Raw genomic sequence first — 19,009 nt, 5'->3', positions numbered from 1 at the left:
TACAGATGAGATGTAGAAGAATGGGCAGATCAGGGGGTTATCTGTATATCACACAGATGCCCAAGGTACTAAGGAAAGCAGATACTTTTTTAATTAGATAAAACAGCCCCCCCTAAAAAAGTGTAGTGGCCAAGAACTGTACATGCATTTTTGCTGCCAGAGAATACTGGTAAGACAGAGCATCAGCGGGAACAGCAGAGGAGAAAGTGTCTGTGATTTTAGTTGTGAGCAGTTGATCGTTCATGTTTGACCATAGTTTGGCTTAGCATGATGTACAAACCAGTGGTTGTATACAACAAAGTCGTCCTCTTCACGGGAGGATTTCCACTTGTGCCAGGGGGCCTCTTTATCCTGCACACCCCACCCCACCCCAGGTCAGCTAGAAAGGATCTGGGGAAAACCCAGAATAGATTTCTTGGGCACATGGAGGGGGGGCGGGGAGAAGAGAGAGGAGAATTTGTGTTGTGGGAGCAGAAGTCCTTGCACAGATCGGATGACTTTACTAGGTACAATTCTATGCCTCTATCATCTATCTATCTATCTATCTATCTATCTATCTATCTATCTATCTATCATCTATCTATCTATCTATCTATCTATCTATCTATCTATCTATCATCTATCTATCATCTATCTATCTATCTATCTATCTATCTATCATCTATCTATCTATCTATCTATCTATCTATCTATCTATCTATCTATCATCTATCTATCATCTATCTATCTATCTATCATCTATCTATCTATCATCTATCTATCTATCTATCTATCTATCTATCTATCTATCTATCATCTATCATCTATCTATCATCTATCTATCTATCATCCATCTATCATCTATCTATCTATCTATCATCTATCTATCTATCTATCTATCTATCTATCTATCTATCTATCATCTATCTATCTATCATCTATCTATCTATCATCTATCATCTATCTATCTATCATCTATCTATCTATCATCTATCTATCATCTATCTATCTATCATCTATATCATCTATCTATCTATCATCTATCTATCTATCTATCTATCTATCTATCTATCTATCTATCTATCATCTATCTATCTATCATCTATCATCTATCTTAATTATTCACCTACAGATGTTCCTTCAAAGCAGTAAAAGAAAAGCATGTCTTCAGTCTGCCCTAAATGTGCAAAGTTTGACCCATGAGCAAATATGTTGGATTCATTTGTCCCATCTTTGACTTTAAATGTGTAAAGCCTGACCCATGAGCCCTCCTGTCTTGGCAGGAGCAAATGTATTGCTTTTCTGGTTTGTAGGTTGAAGTAATCTCAATTTTGTTGTATTTCTTGTAATATGGGTATCAAAGCTACCAGGTGAGATAAATATAGTTCCAAAAGACTGAATTTGTCTGCCACATGGTGATCTTGTCATCTGTTATTAGTTTCCTTTTGATAGTGGATTCGTTAGGTTTCATATCCCTTTTTTGAGCCTCACCTGAGCTGGGTGTGATTCAGAAATGATTTAAAGCTGCAGTGCTCGGATTGTAGTCCTATTCATTGCAGTAGGCATGTCAGATGACTGACAGAAATAAAAGACTGAGGAGCTGGAGTTTGGTGTGAAAGTTTTTCCTGCCCTGCCATCTCTCAGTTGCTTGTCGCAGCAAGAACTGGAAATGGATGCAAAAAGACTCTCATCAACTTTTGCTACGCTTTTGATCAGGATGCAGTGTATAAAGGGGAAGCAATTAAACAGGCCAGGGACATATTTTCATAATGACTCATCTGCTGAAATATGTAATTTATGAGAGAGGATTGTAGATAATATTGCTGTGTTTCACATAATAGGGAGGATGTTTTCTTACAGTAGTTATCATTGTAGTCCTGAGGGGGAGAAAGAGCTGCAATGAGTTGACTTTCCCCTTGGAGGTAATTGTTGGGTTCTGCTGAAAGAAAGAAATCATAGAATCATAGAACTGCAGAGTTGGGAGGGATCCCGAGGGTCATCTAGTCCAGCCCCCAGCAAAGCAGAAATCTCAACTAAAGCATCCAGGACAGATGGCTGTCCAAATTCTGCTTAAAAACCTCCAGTGAATGATAGTCAACCATCAGGCTTCTGATGTTTTTACAGTTACAAAATAAAGAAATAAACAAGCATTTTAGCAGTCTGGGGGTTCTTTGTTGCAGAATATTTGCACAGTGCAGTAAAAATTAAAAAAATGTTCTAAATTTCCCATAGGTTTTAGTGCCTCTTATTAAGCAGAGGTATCATCTATGCACTGGGAGATGATATTTTATTTTATAAATTTATTAATAATCTTTCACATACATCTCAAGGCTGTTCATAACCCTATACTAGAAACAACTAAAAGAGGTGTTGAAACATTGTAAATAAACCCTTTAAATCCAATAAAAATCTATGGTGTTTAACAATACAAATAATACAATACAAATAAAACAATACAAATAAGCACCCAAGGTGCTTAAAAAAAATTCACACAAAAATTCAACCAGATGAGAATCTTCATTATTCCATGCTTAATAGTTGCACATTGCAGATGTAGAATTTTGCCCACAAATCTTTCTCTTATCTAGCCTGGCCACTGTTTGGGCAGGATTTTGTGTTGGAAGACATGGTGATCTTTGTCTCTCTGACCCTTGCTCTCTTTTTCAGTTAGTCTCTAGATTACACACATGCTTAATGCCAAGCCTCCAAGTGCTCATATTGAACACAGTGGGAAATTCCATCTACCTAAAACTGTGATTTATGTAAGAGCCATTATTTCTCTCCCTTGTTTGGCTCCTCCCAACATGATTGCCACCATTATCTTCTCTGGCATATGGTTATTGTATTTCCAGATGTCATAATTTGATCATAGGAGGCACCAACTATCCTACATACGATTTGAGAAGCCCATCTGCCGTTACAGCTTAATATTGTCACAATATTTTCACTCTGCTTTACTTTCCAAATGGCAGAACCTTTGTAAAATGGTTCATTTGCCTCCTTTGTTTAGGCACGGTTAGTATTACTCTCTTTGTGGAAATGTAGCTTGAATCTCAGAACTGGGGCTCTCATTCCAGATCACGTCTAATACAAGGCACTCAGTTCCATGCGCAGATTTTTAAAAATGCTGCACTCTAGCAAAATTTCCTTTATGCCATTTCAAAGACTGAGCTACTAATCTGAATCGGTTCTTCTCTGATGCTGCTTGTATAAGAGACACTTCACACTTGGCATGGGAGTCATGTTTGCAGCAGCCACACCAATGTTATAGTGGTGCTCCCCACATCAAACACACCAAATACAAAAGGCAGGTGCATAATTCTAAGCATGCACTGGAGAGCCTTGGTTGGCTGCATGCCCTTGCTCCTTCCCTTTATGTGCTTCCTATGGGTTGTAAAACCAGTTTAGCGATAGGGCAAACGTAACTGACATGTAAAGTGTGATGAACATCTATATCTTCCTTCAGTTACTGGAACCTGGTCTCTCTGTATTTATAACCTTAGATGTCAATGCTGTAACTCCAATTATTATTATTATTATTATTTTTTTATTATTATTATTATTATTATTATTATTATTATTATTATTATTATTAAATTAGCATTTATAACCCACCTTTCCTCCAAGGTGACATGCATAGCTCTCCCTGTCCGCAATTTATTCTTACAACAACCTTGTGAAGTAGGCTAGGCTGAGAGACAGTGACTTCCTTTTCCTCACAGTGCTCTCTTTTTGCCTATATTTCATTGCAGTTATTTCACTACCAATTCCTAGTCCAACACTCTAACCACTACACCACACTGGCCATGTTTTAAACCTTTCTCCTTGTGTGCCACTTACCCAGTCAAGATCCCCATTTCAGCAGATTCTTGTTCCGCAATGGAAGAATGCACAGCCACCTGTGGTTTTTTCCTCCATGGGACAAATATGCTTCTGGGGTGGGATAAAGTGACTTTGATAGGGAAAATAGCATGGTAGAAATAGCTACCATCCAGCTACTGCTGTGAGCAGAGTCATAGCCCCTCGCACTGGAAAATACAGCCAAAGATCTCGTGTGTAATGTGCAGCTTGGCTCAGTGGACCTGAGGTAGACCATGGTCAGAAAACAGAAGCAATCTTACTAAGCGGGGATAAATTTCCAAATTAGTTTTAACGGGTGTTGACATTTTACTGTTAATTACTGTACGAAGGAGTGTGGCCCTGTTGCAAATAAGAGACGAGCCATTGGCCTTTTAAGTTCAGGGTCAGTTTTCAGCTTTTTGTTTAAATCTGCTCACCTGGAAGATTGACTTTTTAAAGAAAGTTAGCTTGTTTGTGTGCATGTATATTTCCTTATGAAACCGACTATTTCTTTACCAAGGTGTAATGGGTGTTGTTGAAGCAAGAGTTTCTGTTTTGCTGAAATTGCATTTAGTTTGTCAGACCTTCCTAAGAGAACACGAGAGAAATGTGATCAAATGAATACTGAAGTGCTAGGCGGCTGTCGAAACACAGAAAGTAACTGATGATTCTTTCTACGCTCTATGCTGAAAAGTCCTGATTCCTGCCTACTATTTATAGCTTTAGCTGGTTGCTTCCAAAATTGGGTTAGGTGTGGTGTTTCCATCAAAGTACAAAGAGTTATGAGCTTCCCATCATTCACAAAAGTCTCAAGTTGTTTTCTGCAGGAAGAAGACTGATGCACAATACAAAAAAAAATTACTGTATTTTTTGCTCTATAAGACTCACTTTTTCCCTCCTAAAAAGTAAGGGGAAATGTGTGTGCGTCTTATGGAGCGAATGCAGGCTGCGCAGCTATCCCAGAAGCCAGAACAGCAAGAGGGATAGCTGCTTTCACTGCACAGCAATCCCTCTTGCTGTTCTGGCTTCTGAGATTCAGAATATTTTTCTTCTTGTTTTCCTCCTCCAAAAACTAGGTGCGTCTTGTGGTCTGGTGCGTCTTATAGAGCGAAAAATACGGTATGCTGCAATCCTATCCCCACTCTTCCTGTTGAATTCAATGAGACTTACTTCTGAGTAGAGGACTGCCCTGTATTTGAAGGACTAGCGTTAAGTGTTTAATATTGTGATTAATGAATTGTGATTAATGAATAGCAGCCTTATACTTCAACTTTTTGCAATGAAACACATAATAACTTAAATGACCTGTTGGATCAGATGACAAGGCCATGACTAGCTGACCCTACATGTGGAATGGAGCCTTGAAGGTCCTGGCTTTCAACCTGCTACCTAGTAAGCTAAATTTTGTAATTTTTTGCAAGTTTTACCTGAGCTCCACCTGATGGCTGGTTTGCTGTTGGTATTATAAGAGCTGAGGAAGGGAACGTGGTGGTTGTTTTTGTTTTGTTGCTGTGCTCTGGACACTCTTCTCTCCAGCCCTTTGTGTGTCTCTGGCATTCCCATTTTGACATTGTTGAGACAGTCTCAACATTTAAAGCACTAGCATCCTGGGGACTTTGGTTTGTTGAGGGTGTTGGAAATTGTAGCTCTCTGTGAGAGGTAAGCTACAGTTCCCAGGATTTTTGCGGGTGTGTGTGTGTGTTAATTTAATTATGCTGTAATTGTAGTTAACATGTGTATGCAGCCTGTGTCACATATTTGCAGTGTTCTGGAACCCATTGTGAGGGGGTTTCTAATCTTTGGGGGGCCATAATTAATCCATACACCTTGAGGTGTTAATAAATAGGCAGAAAAAACACTTTTGTCTGTGAGTGGACCCCTTTTCTTCTAAAGTGATTTGGCACACAGGGTCACCAAATATCATTCTACTGGGGAATGTTGCTTGATGCACCCAGAGCCCATTGTGGCACGCACGCAAAGCTGTCATAACCAGAAAGCTGAAAATTTCCTTTTCACATTCCAAACTTTTCACAAGCCGATGCCCATTGGTCAGCAGAGGCTGCGTGGTTGTAGGGAGAGGAACAGTCTTGAAATATATTGTGGTGGAGACGGGGGAGGGGGGGACGGGGGACGGACGGGGGACATAACCTCTATTTGGGGATTGAAAGCCGCATTCATTTCCTGACAGAACACAATTTCATGGTATATTTGGCATCAGAGACAAACTATCCGTTGAGATAAAGGTTCAGTCCAATACCTTTAATGCTGTGAGATTTATATCTCACAGCATTGAAGGTATTGGACTGAACCTTGGGGGGGGGGCACTCCTTAATCTGTGCAGAGGCAGTAGCTGCTTCAGCTGTGCTGGTGTCTCATTGTGAGAGAGCGGAGAAATGCAAAATCCTACCCTGTGTGCAGCGCCTGGGTCAGTGCCAGCTGTTTCACTCTCTGGGGCAGCAAGTCAAGGTGCACCGTACCCAGGGAGAACCTAGTTATTTTGGCCACCGGCTTACTTACAATAATAATGTAGCAGTTGCCTTTTCTTGAGGTGCTACAGCCTGATTATGGGTTAATAATAAAAAAAATTATTTATTTATTTATTTATTTATACATACATACATACATACATACCCCACCCACCTGGCTGGGTTTTCCCAGCCACTCTGGACAGCTCCCAACAGAATATTACAAACACAATAAAATATCAGACATTAAAAACTTCCCTAAACAGGGCTGCCTTCAGATGTCTTCTAAAAGTCAGATAAAACAAAAAAAATTCCTTCCAGTAGCACCTTAAAGACCAACTAAGTTAGTTCTTGGTATGAGCTTTCGTGTGCATGCACTTTATTCTATCTGATAAAACTCAGATAGTTGTTTATTTCCTTGACATCTGATGGGAGGGTGTTCCACAGGCTGGGCGCCACTACCAAGAAGGCCCTCTGTCTGGTTCCCTGTAACCTCACTTCTCGCAATGAAGGAACTTCCAGAAGGCCCTTGGCGCTGGACCTCAGTATTCGGGCTGAATGATGGGGGTGGAGACGCTCCTTCAGGTATACTGGGCAGAGGCCGTTTAGGGCTGCGGTTTGTTGCCATCTGTCCTCTCCTACAGAGCAGCCACATGATCTACATCAACAGATAGAGTCTGGGATAAGCATTCCTAAGTTCAGTAGGTCCGGAATGGAGTTGGGTTCTGGCTGCCACTGGAAAGCTATTGATTCTGACACCCAAACTGGCAGTTTTACCAGTGCCACATAATAGTCTTTCCATGCTTGAAAAGCATTGATCCTTTCATGTGGCAGCAACGACCTTCCTACCAATTCAGAATAGGCTAGGAACCTTCATTGCAATGTTTTTGGTGCCTGCTGAAAACATTTTTTGTTTAGGCTAGCTTGCCCAGACATGTGATTTTAATATATCTGTCTGTATAGAAGTCCATTTTACCTATCTTTTGATAAATGTTGTGTCTACTCGTTTTGAACGTTTGATTTCAATGGTTTTGTTTTAAGGATATTTTATGTTGTTTTATACATGGCATTTCCATGCGCTGCTCTGGCTTCGCCAGAAGCGGCTTAGTCATGGTGGCCACATGACCCGGAAAAACTGTCTGCGGAAGCAGACAAATGCCAGCTCCCTTGGCCAGTAAAGCGAGATGAGCGCTGCAACCCCAGAGTTGTTCACTACTGGACTTAACTGTCAGGGGTACCTTTACGTATGTAAGGTTTGTGCTTATTAGGCAGTACTGTACAGAAATCTTGTTAAAATGAACACACACACACACTGCTTCTTGCTGCAATCTGGATCAGTTCAGCTTAAATTGTGTCTATCCTGTGCTGGCAAGGTTGTAGCCAAAGATGGTGTCTTCAAGCTGAGATGATTCAGGCAAAAGATAATTATGTTTGACTCAGTTGCTTATGAAAAAAAATTACTCCTTTGCATGACAATTCCTTGCCGCGCTGTTTTGCTTATGCTACAGTTTTTTAAAAGAAATAAAAAATATATCTTTTGGGCCCTTGACTCCTTTCCAATCTAGTTTCTATTCCCCTCTCATGGGTTGTTCTCTCCTTGGATTACATTCCCACAGCTTGACTGCAGCCTACACTGCATTGCCCCGTATTTTCTGTCATCTACCTTAATGTGTGTCCTGAGCATCTGTCATGTGAGAAATCTTCTTGGCAACCAAGAAATGCTGTGAGCTACATGTCCTCCTTCTCTGTGTAGCAGAGCTGGATTATGGCAGCAAAATAACTTGTACAAAACCAAAATCCAAAACGGTTATGATCAGACAAAATCCATATTCTGCAGGCACATTGGTTCAGCACTGTTTGGGGCTGATTTCTAAGAGATCCAGGTTGTAACTACAGTGGTACCTTGGGTTACAGACGCTTCAGGTTACAGACTCCGCTAACCCAGAAATAGTACCTCGGGTTAAGAACTTTGCTTCAGGATGAGAACAGAAATCGGGCGGCAGTAGCGGGAGGCCCCATTAGCTAAAGTGGTGCTTCAGGTTGAGAACAGTTTCAGGTGAAGAACGGACCTCTGGAACAAATTAAGTACGTAACCAGAGGTATCACTGTATATTACAATTATGTCCAATTTCTGCACCCAGAACCACCAGCATAGCTGCATGTATTTACATACTTTGTACTGGTTGAAATCATATATATTCTTACTTTGCAGAGGGGCAGTTGGGAGTCATTGTGGTATGTGTGTGCCAAGGAGGGGTGTTGGTTATGTTAATGTTATTTATATTTACTTTGAATCATGGCCACATACCTGATAGCAGGGGTTGGCAAACTAAGGCCCGTGGGCCGGATCAGGCCCAATTGCCTTCAGGATCTGGCCCACAGACAGTCCGTGGATCGGCGTGGGGTTCTGTTCGTTCGGGCTGCGCCATTATTTTTTCTGCGCCATTCTATTCCCCCCTCCACACACAGCGCCGCCTCCTCCTCCCTCCCTCCTCCTGGCTTCTCACCACCCTAACTAGAGGAGGAAGGGGGCTGGGCTGAGCTGGCTGAGTGCCATTTTGAGCAGCCCCTCTCCAGAGCCAGCCCTTTCGCGTTGCTCATCTTCCCGCTGCTGTTGCTGCCGCCATCTTGGTGCTCCTGTGGGCCAGAGGGCGGAGCGGATGAGCTTGCTCTGCCTACCCAGGAGAAGCAGCAGCGGTGGTGGTGGTGGCGGCGGCAGCCCCTGGGAAGGTAAGCACAGCGGCTGGGGAGTGGGGAGGAGGACTACTTGCCCCCCTTGCCTCTTCTTCCAGCCCCCACCCCAGTGCTGCTTCTCTGGCCCACCACAAGGTCTGAGGGACAGTGGACTGGCCTGCGAGTAAAATATTTTGCCGGCCAACCCCTGCCTGATAGTCCTCCAGATGTTCTATAGACAACAACTGTCACCCTCCTCCAGCCAGTGTATTATCTGAAGCTGATGGATGTTGCAATCCAAACAGTCTGGAGGGCACTGGGCCAAGGAAGACCGCTTTAGAGTTTTAAGCATGTAGCAGGAAAAAAAGATTACACACCACCATATGTAAAATCAAGCTTTCCTTTGTGACCATACTTTCTACTTTAGAAAACCAAGGTATATCATTAGAATCCTGTAGAAGCTTCCTGATTTTTGCATTACTTCCCACAGCCAGGCCATAGATCACAATCCCAGTTTATTCCACATTTCCTTCATCCTGTTTATAATTCCTGTGGAGCAGAAAACTGCCTGTTTGTTTCTGGTCCTGGTTTCAACTTTTCAAGCCCAAAATGGGATATGACCCAATTAACCTCTCTCTGTACCAGCCTGCCCATGTCTTAAGATCTGCTGGTGAGGCTCCTTTTAAAGTGCTTGTCAGTGAGGGAGGAAGCCCTGCTCTATCATGGTACCCTGGCTGTGGAACACCCTCTCTGCAGAAGTATGGCTGTCACCAACTTCATTAACTTTTCAATGCCAACTCAAAAAATTGTGACTGCTCTGGGCACTTTAGTTGCATAACATGGCCTACTGAATTAAAAGTTGTTTGGACTGCATTTAATAGATTTTATTTCATGGTTGTAGGACCATTTGGGTCTTCTTTGATACACCACCCTGATATCTAATGGATGAACAGGCAGCCCTGTTTAGGGAACTTTTTCAGTATTTGATGTTTTATTGTATTTTTAATATTTTTTTGGAAGCCGTCCAAAATGGCTGGGGAAACCCAGCCAGATGGGCGGGTTATACATACTAAATGATGATGATGATGATCTCAAAATCATTTAGCAAACCAAATTCCTACGATAAAACTGCATTTGTAAAGGGAAAGCAAAAGGAGAGGCTACAATCATTCTTGTCCAGTGGCTTCCATTTTGATATTTCATTCAAGTCTACTGTGTGAATTTCAGGTCCTTCTTGTCTGGTCGCTCTCAAATGAAAAAATGTGTGTGACCTTGGCATTACTTTTAATAATTAACCCAGCTGCACCAAAGCAGCAGGGTGATGCTAAAGACAAAAAGAGTGTTGTCACATTGTGTTCTCCTGACCCAGGTCCAGATAACCAGTTACATAATCAGAGGCAATTGCTTGAGGAAGAGATAGAAACACAATGCCGTCCTGGTATGTCAGACAATGAATGGAAATGGCTCCAACTAGCATAGACCATGTCATCACATATTGGGTATTTCCAAGTCTTGATATATGGCCTAGGTAGGCTGAAACTTGGATATGAGGATTGATAAACCCTGAAATGTCTTATTGCTTTATCCATTTTTCACATTTGAGAAAAGACAGTACATAACTCTTTGTTCTTTTATGTCTTTTAGTTGTGTTGGTGTAGAAGAAGATGAGGCTCCAGATATTGATATCTACCACTGTCCAAATTGTGAGAAAACCCATGGAAAGTCTACTTGTAAGTATAGTCCCTTGACCAATAGAGTCCTTCTATTATATTATAAGTACTATTCTCTTACCCAAAATATTGTATGGCTTGTATCATTGTGCATGCAGAACAATTTCTGTGAGCATAATGAAGCTTCCTCTCCCCCTCCTCACCCTGAGCACCCCCATATTTGTGCTGGAGGGTTGTGGGAACCCCCATAGCTGGTTCTGGCACATGGGTGAAGAAGAGGCAAGCAAAGCTCTGTGGTGCTTGCAAAAAAACATTCTGCATGTGCGATAATTTAGTGGAATACAGTTTGATACAGAACGGGAATATACAGTCATACCTCAGGTTACAGATGCTTCAGGTTGCGTTTTTTCGGGTTATGGACTGCCGAAACCCGGAAGTACTGGAACGGGTTACTTCCGGATTTCGGAGGTTGCGCATGCACAGAAACGCTAAATCACGCTTTGCGCATGTGCAGAAGCGCTGAATCACAACCTGTGCGTGCGCAGACACACAGATGCGGGTTGCGAATGTGCATCCCACACGGATCATGTCCACAACCCGAGCGTCCACTGTATAGGACTGAGCCCATATTTTCTGTTTATGATAAATACCTTTAAAAAGCAAGAACAACAAACTGATGTTGTTATTAAATATTTTTGCTTGAAACTTGAGTAAGCACGGATTCAAACAAACATGCAAATTCATTATCTGATGACTGAAATACCAAGTGATAACTTATATGGGTAAATGGACCCTCACAGACAGATCTTTCATAGTTCCTTACATTGCTTTAAAATAATTGATTTTCACCCATCCACCTCCCAGCCATCAAGAAAAATCTAGAAAAATCACAGGGGAAAAATTGAAATTCTTTAGCTCTTGGGAGTAAGCACTATTTAACTAAGCAGGGCTTAACTTCCAGGTAAATATGCATGGACTTACTTCTGAGTAAGGATAAGATTAGAAATATGACATTTTCTTGCTATGATACAGCAAGTTATGTTAAGGCAAACAGTCAAAAACATTTTAAGAAAGGGTTCAGCATATTTGCCTTTTTGGAGGTAGGTTTAAAAGGCTTGGCTCCTAGAGAAAAACACACACATCAGAAAAGGGTTGCATAAGTCAATTGTAAAGGGAATAATTTTCCAATTGAATAACTTATCTGGAAGAGAAGCAATGTGGCAGAAAATTCTCCTTGTCAGTAATGACCTCCTTTGTAAGAGATAAAATGTTAATTTTCCTTTTGGCGTCTTGGATGAAATTCTTCAATAACAACATAGCAATGTATATGATATTTAATTCCTCATAATTTAGGAGTGAAAGATAAAATGAATAAATGACTAAAAATGAATGGATAGATAAGACAGAAGTATATCAGCTGGAAGCGGGGAATTGAGATGTGAACATATATCAGAGTATTTCAAGTTTTATTGGATGATTTTAACGTAGGACCTATGATTTTACCTAACAAGAGAACCTCAATAAAACACTGAGTGAGGGGCAGGGGAAGGAATTTGCTACCTCAGGTTGCAATATGTTTGCCTGTCTAATATTAATATAGATTGATGGTGCAGTTCCATTCTTTGCCACTCAAATATATGATTTATCTTCTACTGTCCTCAATGTATTTTGGGATCTGTAGAACACACCCCTTTACTTTGCCAGTTTATATAGGCCTCCTGTGTAAAGGGAATGAGGAACCGCTAGTGCTCAGGATCAAAATTAAACAACTTTTCAAAGAAGACAACAAGTGTAATATTCCAGTTATTATGACAAGTGTGTTTTGGGGATAAATCTAGTATTGAATGCTTTAAGCACATTTTGGCTTCTTAAAACTCAACAAAATCTGGCCGTGACAATTTGCTGCACACAGTCGAATAGCTGCTGGGACTGTAGACAAAACAGGGCATTTTTTTATTAGGTATTTTGTGGTTTTATATCTTGATTTTATTCTGTGAACTGCCCTGAGACCTCCGGGTATAGGGCAGGTATATAAATTCAACAAATAATAATAATTATTTATTATATAATAATTATACTGTAAAATCCGCACATGATTTTCATGTTAAAGTATGCTCTTAAAGGCTTTTAACAAAAGCAAGCATTCCATGGTGTGACACAGCTGGATTTGGATGATTTCTTGATGTCAAAATAACAATTCCCAGAATAAGATTTGGGAAAATGACAAATGCTGATGAGAAGTTAAAGCAAATGGAGGCACTGTCCCACCCACCTGTCTGCCCTCAGCCAACCCACACCCCTCTTTCTTTCTTTCTTTCTTTCTTTCTTTCTTTCTTTCTTTCTTTCTTTCTTTTCATTTATAAACTGCCCTTCATCATAAGATCTCAGGGTGGTTCACAAAGTAAAATACAGGAAAATACAGGATAAAAACATGAAAATAAGGAAAACAAAGCAGAGGGTAGCACTGAATATCAGCTCCCTCCTCCTTAGTCTAAGTCAGTGTTTCTCAAACTTGGGTCCATAGCTGTAGGACTACAACTCCCATCATCGCTAGCTAGCTGTGAACCCCAAGTTTGAGAAACACAGGTCTAAGTGCTGATTTTGTAGAAGTAATCAGAGAAGAGGATGGGGGCAAAACTAGAATTCATTGGACCTGCCTGTTAAATTGACTTTGACTCTACATACTGTTGACCTCCCTGCCCTCTGCCCTACTAGTCCCAAAAGGCACAAACCAACACTGGAGAGATTAGTTGTATCTCTTGTTGGCATCCACCTGTCTTGGGAAACAATGGAATACCGGACCCTTGTGGGTGAAGTCAAACGGTTGGAAGGTTACAGTGCCTGCTGTGGCTGTAGAGACCGATGTGGGAGAAACATGTTTTGTTGCAGCTGGGCCAGATGAAGGCGGCCGGTTGTGCTGATGTAGATGTACCATGGTTTTTCTTCTCTCTGCCCTTCTCCCAGTGGTCATTCATTCTCTGGTCCCTCCTATGGGTGCACGACCTGACTGACTGAAACCCAAACCATGCCTTAAATGTCAATATGCACAACAGGCAAACCATAATTTAGGGCTACTGATAGGAGTTGGATGACGTGGTGAGGTGGTGATGGCACACACCTGACCTCTGGTTGGTGCAGTGTAAAAGAATCAGCAGGAGCACCAGATTCAATTTGCATTTGCATCATGTTGACCTCAGCACTGCCTCACCTGTCTTCCTCTTTCTCCATCATTGACTCTTTCTCCATCAGGTGAGCACCACTGTTCTGCTGCTTCTCTGCTTGTATTTTCTGTTTGCTCTGAACTGCAGCTGAAACTGTGTGTATGATTTCAGTTCAAAGTTAGTGAGATTGTTACGAGGTGTACATCAGCCTGTATACCTGCCCACCATGTGCATAGATAGACCCAAAGTATCCTATGGAGAGCAATGGAGTCAGGGCATGTGTTTGTTTAAAATGTGTGTATACCCGGTATAGAATTTGTCACACCAGGAAGTAGAAAATAATTGGTTTATTCCATGGAAGTGAAAGACGCGAGTGCTACTTTAGACAGCAAGTTGTGAATATGTGGGCAGTGACTATGATTCACACAATATAATTAATACAAAAAAAATTTTTTCCTTCCAGTAGCACCTTAAAGACCAACTAAGTTAGTTCTTGGTATGAGCTTTCGTGTGCATGCACACTTCTTCAGATACACAGGTATAATATAATTAATGTACCCTAACTGCCCCAAACCTAGAGAGTTGAGTGCAGCAGTTTGTCACCGACTCACACTAAAGAGAAAAAGAAAGTAAATTGGGGGCGGTTGGAATACCTGATCTTGGAGCAAATGAGGCACAAAGTCAGGGATTTGAGCTCTGTGCCTTCTGTGATAGCAAAGTTTGTTTGTTTGTTTTACTGCTCTTTAGCCAAGGATTGCAGGACAGTTTACATTATAAAAACACCAAAATGCACAACATAATAATGAATGAAACAATAACGCCTGCCGGCCCCCTCAGTTCTTCCTGAGAATCCTGTGTCAGCAAGGCAACAGAATTCCTTCACCTACTCCTTTGGTTCATGGTCCAATGAAATGTAGGGATGGCCCTTGAGATTGTTGAGGAGCAAAGAGGGGGAGCTGTGAGCTGACTATTGAAACACTTTGGGTTTATAAGTATACCTTGGATCCAGCTAACTTGGAGAAGGGAAGAGGCTTGCTTAGTGTATGAAGACCAAGACACCAAATCCTTCAAACTGTGTCTGTTCCTTCTGGTTTCCTGTAGTGTTTCATAGCAGACAAATTTGAAGGGAAGAGAACACGACATTATATTTTGGAAGACCACATCTTTATCGCTACAGTTCCTGGATCATAAATCTACTCTTAAGAGAGACCTTCATAGTCTGTGTGAAGTCTGGTTCCTGCTGACAGGAGGCTGATAACTAGATCTTTTTGGCAAATGCAAGGATTAGTCCTTTGAATTTTTCTGCAGCTCACAGGGTCAAGATGTTAGCTGTTCTTTCCAGGTCATGTGTGAGAGATAGGAACTGTACTAGGGTCACAGATAGTTTACAAGGGGATGCCTTTTATATCAAACTTAACGCCAGCTGCACTAATGCCATGATCCATAGAAATAAACTTTATCCACCCACTTCAGGCTATGGTTTCAGATGTCATACCATAGTTAAGCTTCCTTAATCGTGCTTTGACATTGTGTCTAAACTGAACCATGTAGACAAAAGTCTATATATACTCACTAGGCACTAAGCCCCATTGAACACAGTGGGACTGCCTCAAAGTAAGCATTTACAGAAGTACACTGTTAGCTATTTTCAGTGTGATTGCTCAGAAGTAAGTCTCCTTCTTTCAGTGGTGTTCTCCTTCATCTGATTTATTACTGCAAGACTTGCAAAGATAAGCACTCATTGTTATTATGAAAGTTGTAGGATATTTTTTTTAAGAAAGGATGCCTGGTGCACACATTCCACGACAGATGCCTTCCAGATGTCAAACATAAAAATAACTTTCTCCTTGTACTTTCTACTTTACTGTTGTAGCCTGCTGACTAGATTTTAGGAAATTGCTTCCTCTTGGATGATATTTACAGTAATTTTGATTTAATTGCATTTGTGCAGGCAATGCTGAAGAAATGGACATTTGTTAAAAACGTGTTTCTTGGGATAATTCAGTGGAAGACAAAAAGTTTCAGTAGAGTCGGACCAGGGCCTGAGCTTTGCTGCAGTTGTGGGGGGGCAGGGGGGAACAACAACTGCCTTTTTATTATTATTAGGAGCACGTTTGTGAGGCCTTTGCTGGCAAAAGTTTTTCGAGGACTGGAATGCTTGTTAGAATCAGGGGCCAAATCAGGGATGGATCCATTTCAATAGGACCTTACATTAATCAGAGTGATATGAATCTTGATAACTAGCAAGTGTGTAAGTGTAGGAGATGCACATTGAGATCATGCTATGCATGTCAGCATCTTGGAGTAGGCATTCACTACATTAGACTTCTCATTTGTAGATGGTGACCACTTATTCTCATGTTCTGTAAATTGGGAAGCTTTCACAACCTCACCCCATCCCATCCTATTCCTGCCATGGTGAATACAGTGCCACTGTTTCCAGGAAGGCACTTCTACTGATCTGTGACACCCGCAGATATTTCCAATATCTGTGTTTCTGCATCCCACTCATGCTAGAACTCCTCTTTTCATACAAGTAACTGTGTTTTCCGCAGGGGAACAAAATAGCTTGTGGGATCCATCAGCATAGCTGGCATGGGAGTGAGCAATCACTCCTCACTGCTGCTCTCTGGAATTTGCCCTGTAGGTAGGAGCAGAACAACCAAAGCAACACTGTGCTTTCAAATCCCAACCTACAGGACTGGTGCGACAGAGGATACCATAGTCCGTTGTATTAAAAGGCTCTAAGACATCAGGAAAAATCAACAGGGCTACACTTCCCCTGTCTTTCTTCTGATACAGGCCGTTGATCAGCGTGACTAATGCTCTTTTTTAGTGCTAAAACCAGCTCTGAAACCAGACTTACATGGAACAAGATAATCAGCTTCCTCCAGGCATCCGTAAAGTACCATATAGCTGGCCCCGTTTATGTATTGAGAATACCTGTAAAATACACTACTTCCACCAGTAGTTCCACAAGATGGTAATGCTATGATTACCACCTTCTTTAATGAAAGTGTGAACATTTCTAAAGCATTCCAATCAATAATAATAATAATAATAATAATAATAATAATAATAATAATAATAATTTATTTGTACCCCGCCCATCTGGCTGGGCTTCCCCAGCCACTCTGGGTGGCTTCAAAATTTTTTAAATTAAAATACTCTAATACATCAAACATTAAAAGCTTCCCTAAACAGGGCTGCCTTCAGATGTCTTCTAGTTGTTGTTCTGGTAGTTGTTGTTCTCTTTGACATCTGGTGGGAGGGCGTTCCACAGGAAGGGTGCCACTACCAAGAAGGCCCTCTGCCTGGTTCCCTGTAACTTGGCTTCTTGCAGTGAGGGAACCGCCAGAAGGCCCTCGATGCTGGACCTCAGTGTCCGGGTAGAACGATGGGGGTGGAGAGGCTCCTTCAGGTATACAGGACCGAGGCCTTTTAGGGCTTTAAAGGTCAGCACCAATACTCTGAATTGTGCTCAGAAACGTACTGGGAGCCAATGTAGGTCTTTTAAGACCGGTGTTATGTGGTCTCGGCGGCCACTCCCAGTCACCAGTCTAGCTGCCGCATTCCAGATTAATTGTAGTTTCAGGGTCACCTTCAAAGGTAGCCCCACATAGAGCGCATTGCAGTAGTCCAAGCGGGAGATAACTAGAGCATGCACCACTCTGGCGAGGCAGTCCGCAGGCAGATAGGGTCTCAGCCTGCGTCCCAGATGGAGCTGGTAGACAGTTGCCCTGGACACAGAATTGACCTGTGCCTCGATGGACAGCTGCGAGTCCAAAATGACTCCCGGGCTGCGCACCTGGTCCTTCAGGGGCACAGTTACCCCATTCAGGACCAGGGAATCCTCCACATCTGCCCGCCTCCTGTCCCCCCAAAACAGTACTTCTGTCTTGTCAGGATTCAACCTCAATCTGTTAGCCGCCATCCAAATAAAGGAGTAGGAGATTTTTGATGAATCTGCAAGGGGAAACCGGATTTTGGAGCCTAGATCAGCCCTCCTGACAGAACATAGAACTGCCACAAGGGAGAACGCTGCATTTGATGAACGTCATAATCACAGGTTATAGATGTGCGTTTACTCAGATTTTAATTAAGATGTCTCCTGTAAAAGTGACTGACTGAATTCTTAAAAGCAGCCCAGCAGGTTGCATACAAAGGTTCCTTTCCTCAGAGGAACTTCATTCTGCCATTGGGATACAGCCCAATGGATGGGAGATGGAGAATGTTTTGTTCTACAATATGTTCCAAGATGGGAGCTAAAGTCCTGTTGTTTTCAGTTACTGAGCATTGCTAGTTTCAGTGAAGCTATTTCAGGTGATTTTAAGTAGAGGTGAATATCAAGTTGAGGCAGGTGTATTCAGGTCAAAGTGGGCTCTTCCAAGGTGAACATAAGCAGGGGAGGGAGAGTTTTTAAAAAGTGATCCAAGTCAAAGAGACCATCTCCAAAATGATGGGGACGGGGGAAGGTAAACAACACCATATAAGGGAAATGCCAGGAATTGTGTGATCAATCAAGAGTGGTTCGTAAATGATTTTAATAAATGTCTGTGTCTTCTTTTTCTATTCATCCTTTCTAAGTGCATTCATTTCTTTTATATGTATTTATATGCATTTCCTTTTATATGCATTTTGCTTTACGGCTGTTTTATATCAGGTTTTAATTAATTTATTTTTTAAAGTAAGTTGCTTTGAGAGACTTCAGAGCAAAATGTGTCAGATAAATATAATTAATAATGAATACATGATAGAGAGTAATATTGGAGAGGAAACAGCTTTTATTAATTCATTGTACCAGCTGTGTTAGTCTTTTGTAGTTACTTTTGTCAGTAATAGAAGCTGTTTGTTCATGTGTTGCAGTGAGCATTGAGTGTCATGCACATATACTGTAGTAGAGAAGAGGTTGACCTTTTTGGGGGAACATCTCCCCCTAAAAAACTAAGTCTTTTAGCTTTTTAGAAAATGTTTACAGCATTTTTCTTTTAAAAAATACGCCCAGGTTTCCCCAGACATTTTGCCAATACGGCAAAAATCCACCCGGATGCCATTTTGACAGTCTGATCTGGAAAACCTGGATGTATGGCAGCCCTAAACTAGTGGCTCTTTCCCAACTGCATATCCCTGATGCAATATCTTGGACATTTGGCTTCTATTTTTGGTGTTACCATTCCATGCTGTCCTTAACTGACGATGACTGAATTGTTTTCTTTGACAT

At 41.5% G+C, this 19,009-nt stretch overlaps 1 protein-coding gene across 2 annotated transcripts in view; it reads left to right on the top strand.

Annotated features, from left to right (window-relative positions):
* PHF2 (PHD finger protein 2) overlaps positions 1-19,009 on the top strand; it is a 111,284-nt gene that overhangs the window by 46,122 nt on the left and 46,153 nt on the right. For both annotated transcript variants that reach the window (XM_081898307.1, XM_081898308.1), the window contains exon 2: positions 10,602-10,687. In XM_081898307.1, the coding sequence (XP_081754433.1) occupies positions 10,602-10,687 (86 nt within the window). The remainder of the gene's footprint in view (positions 1-10,601; positions 10,688-19,009) is intronic.

This window comes from Podarcis melisellensis (genome assembly GCF_964234715.1).
Source record: "Podarcis melisellensis genome assembly, chromosome: 2".
In the NCBI taxonomy this organism is placed as follows: Eukaryota; Metazoa; Chordata; class Lepidosauria; order Squamata; family Lacertidae; genus Podarcis; species Podarcis melisellensis.
This window is presented reverse-complemented; position numbering and strand designations above follow the sequence as displayed.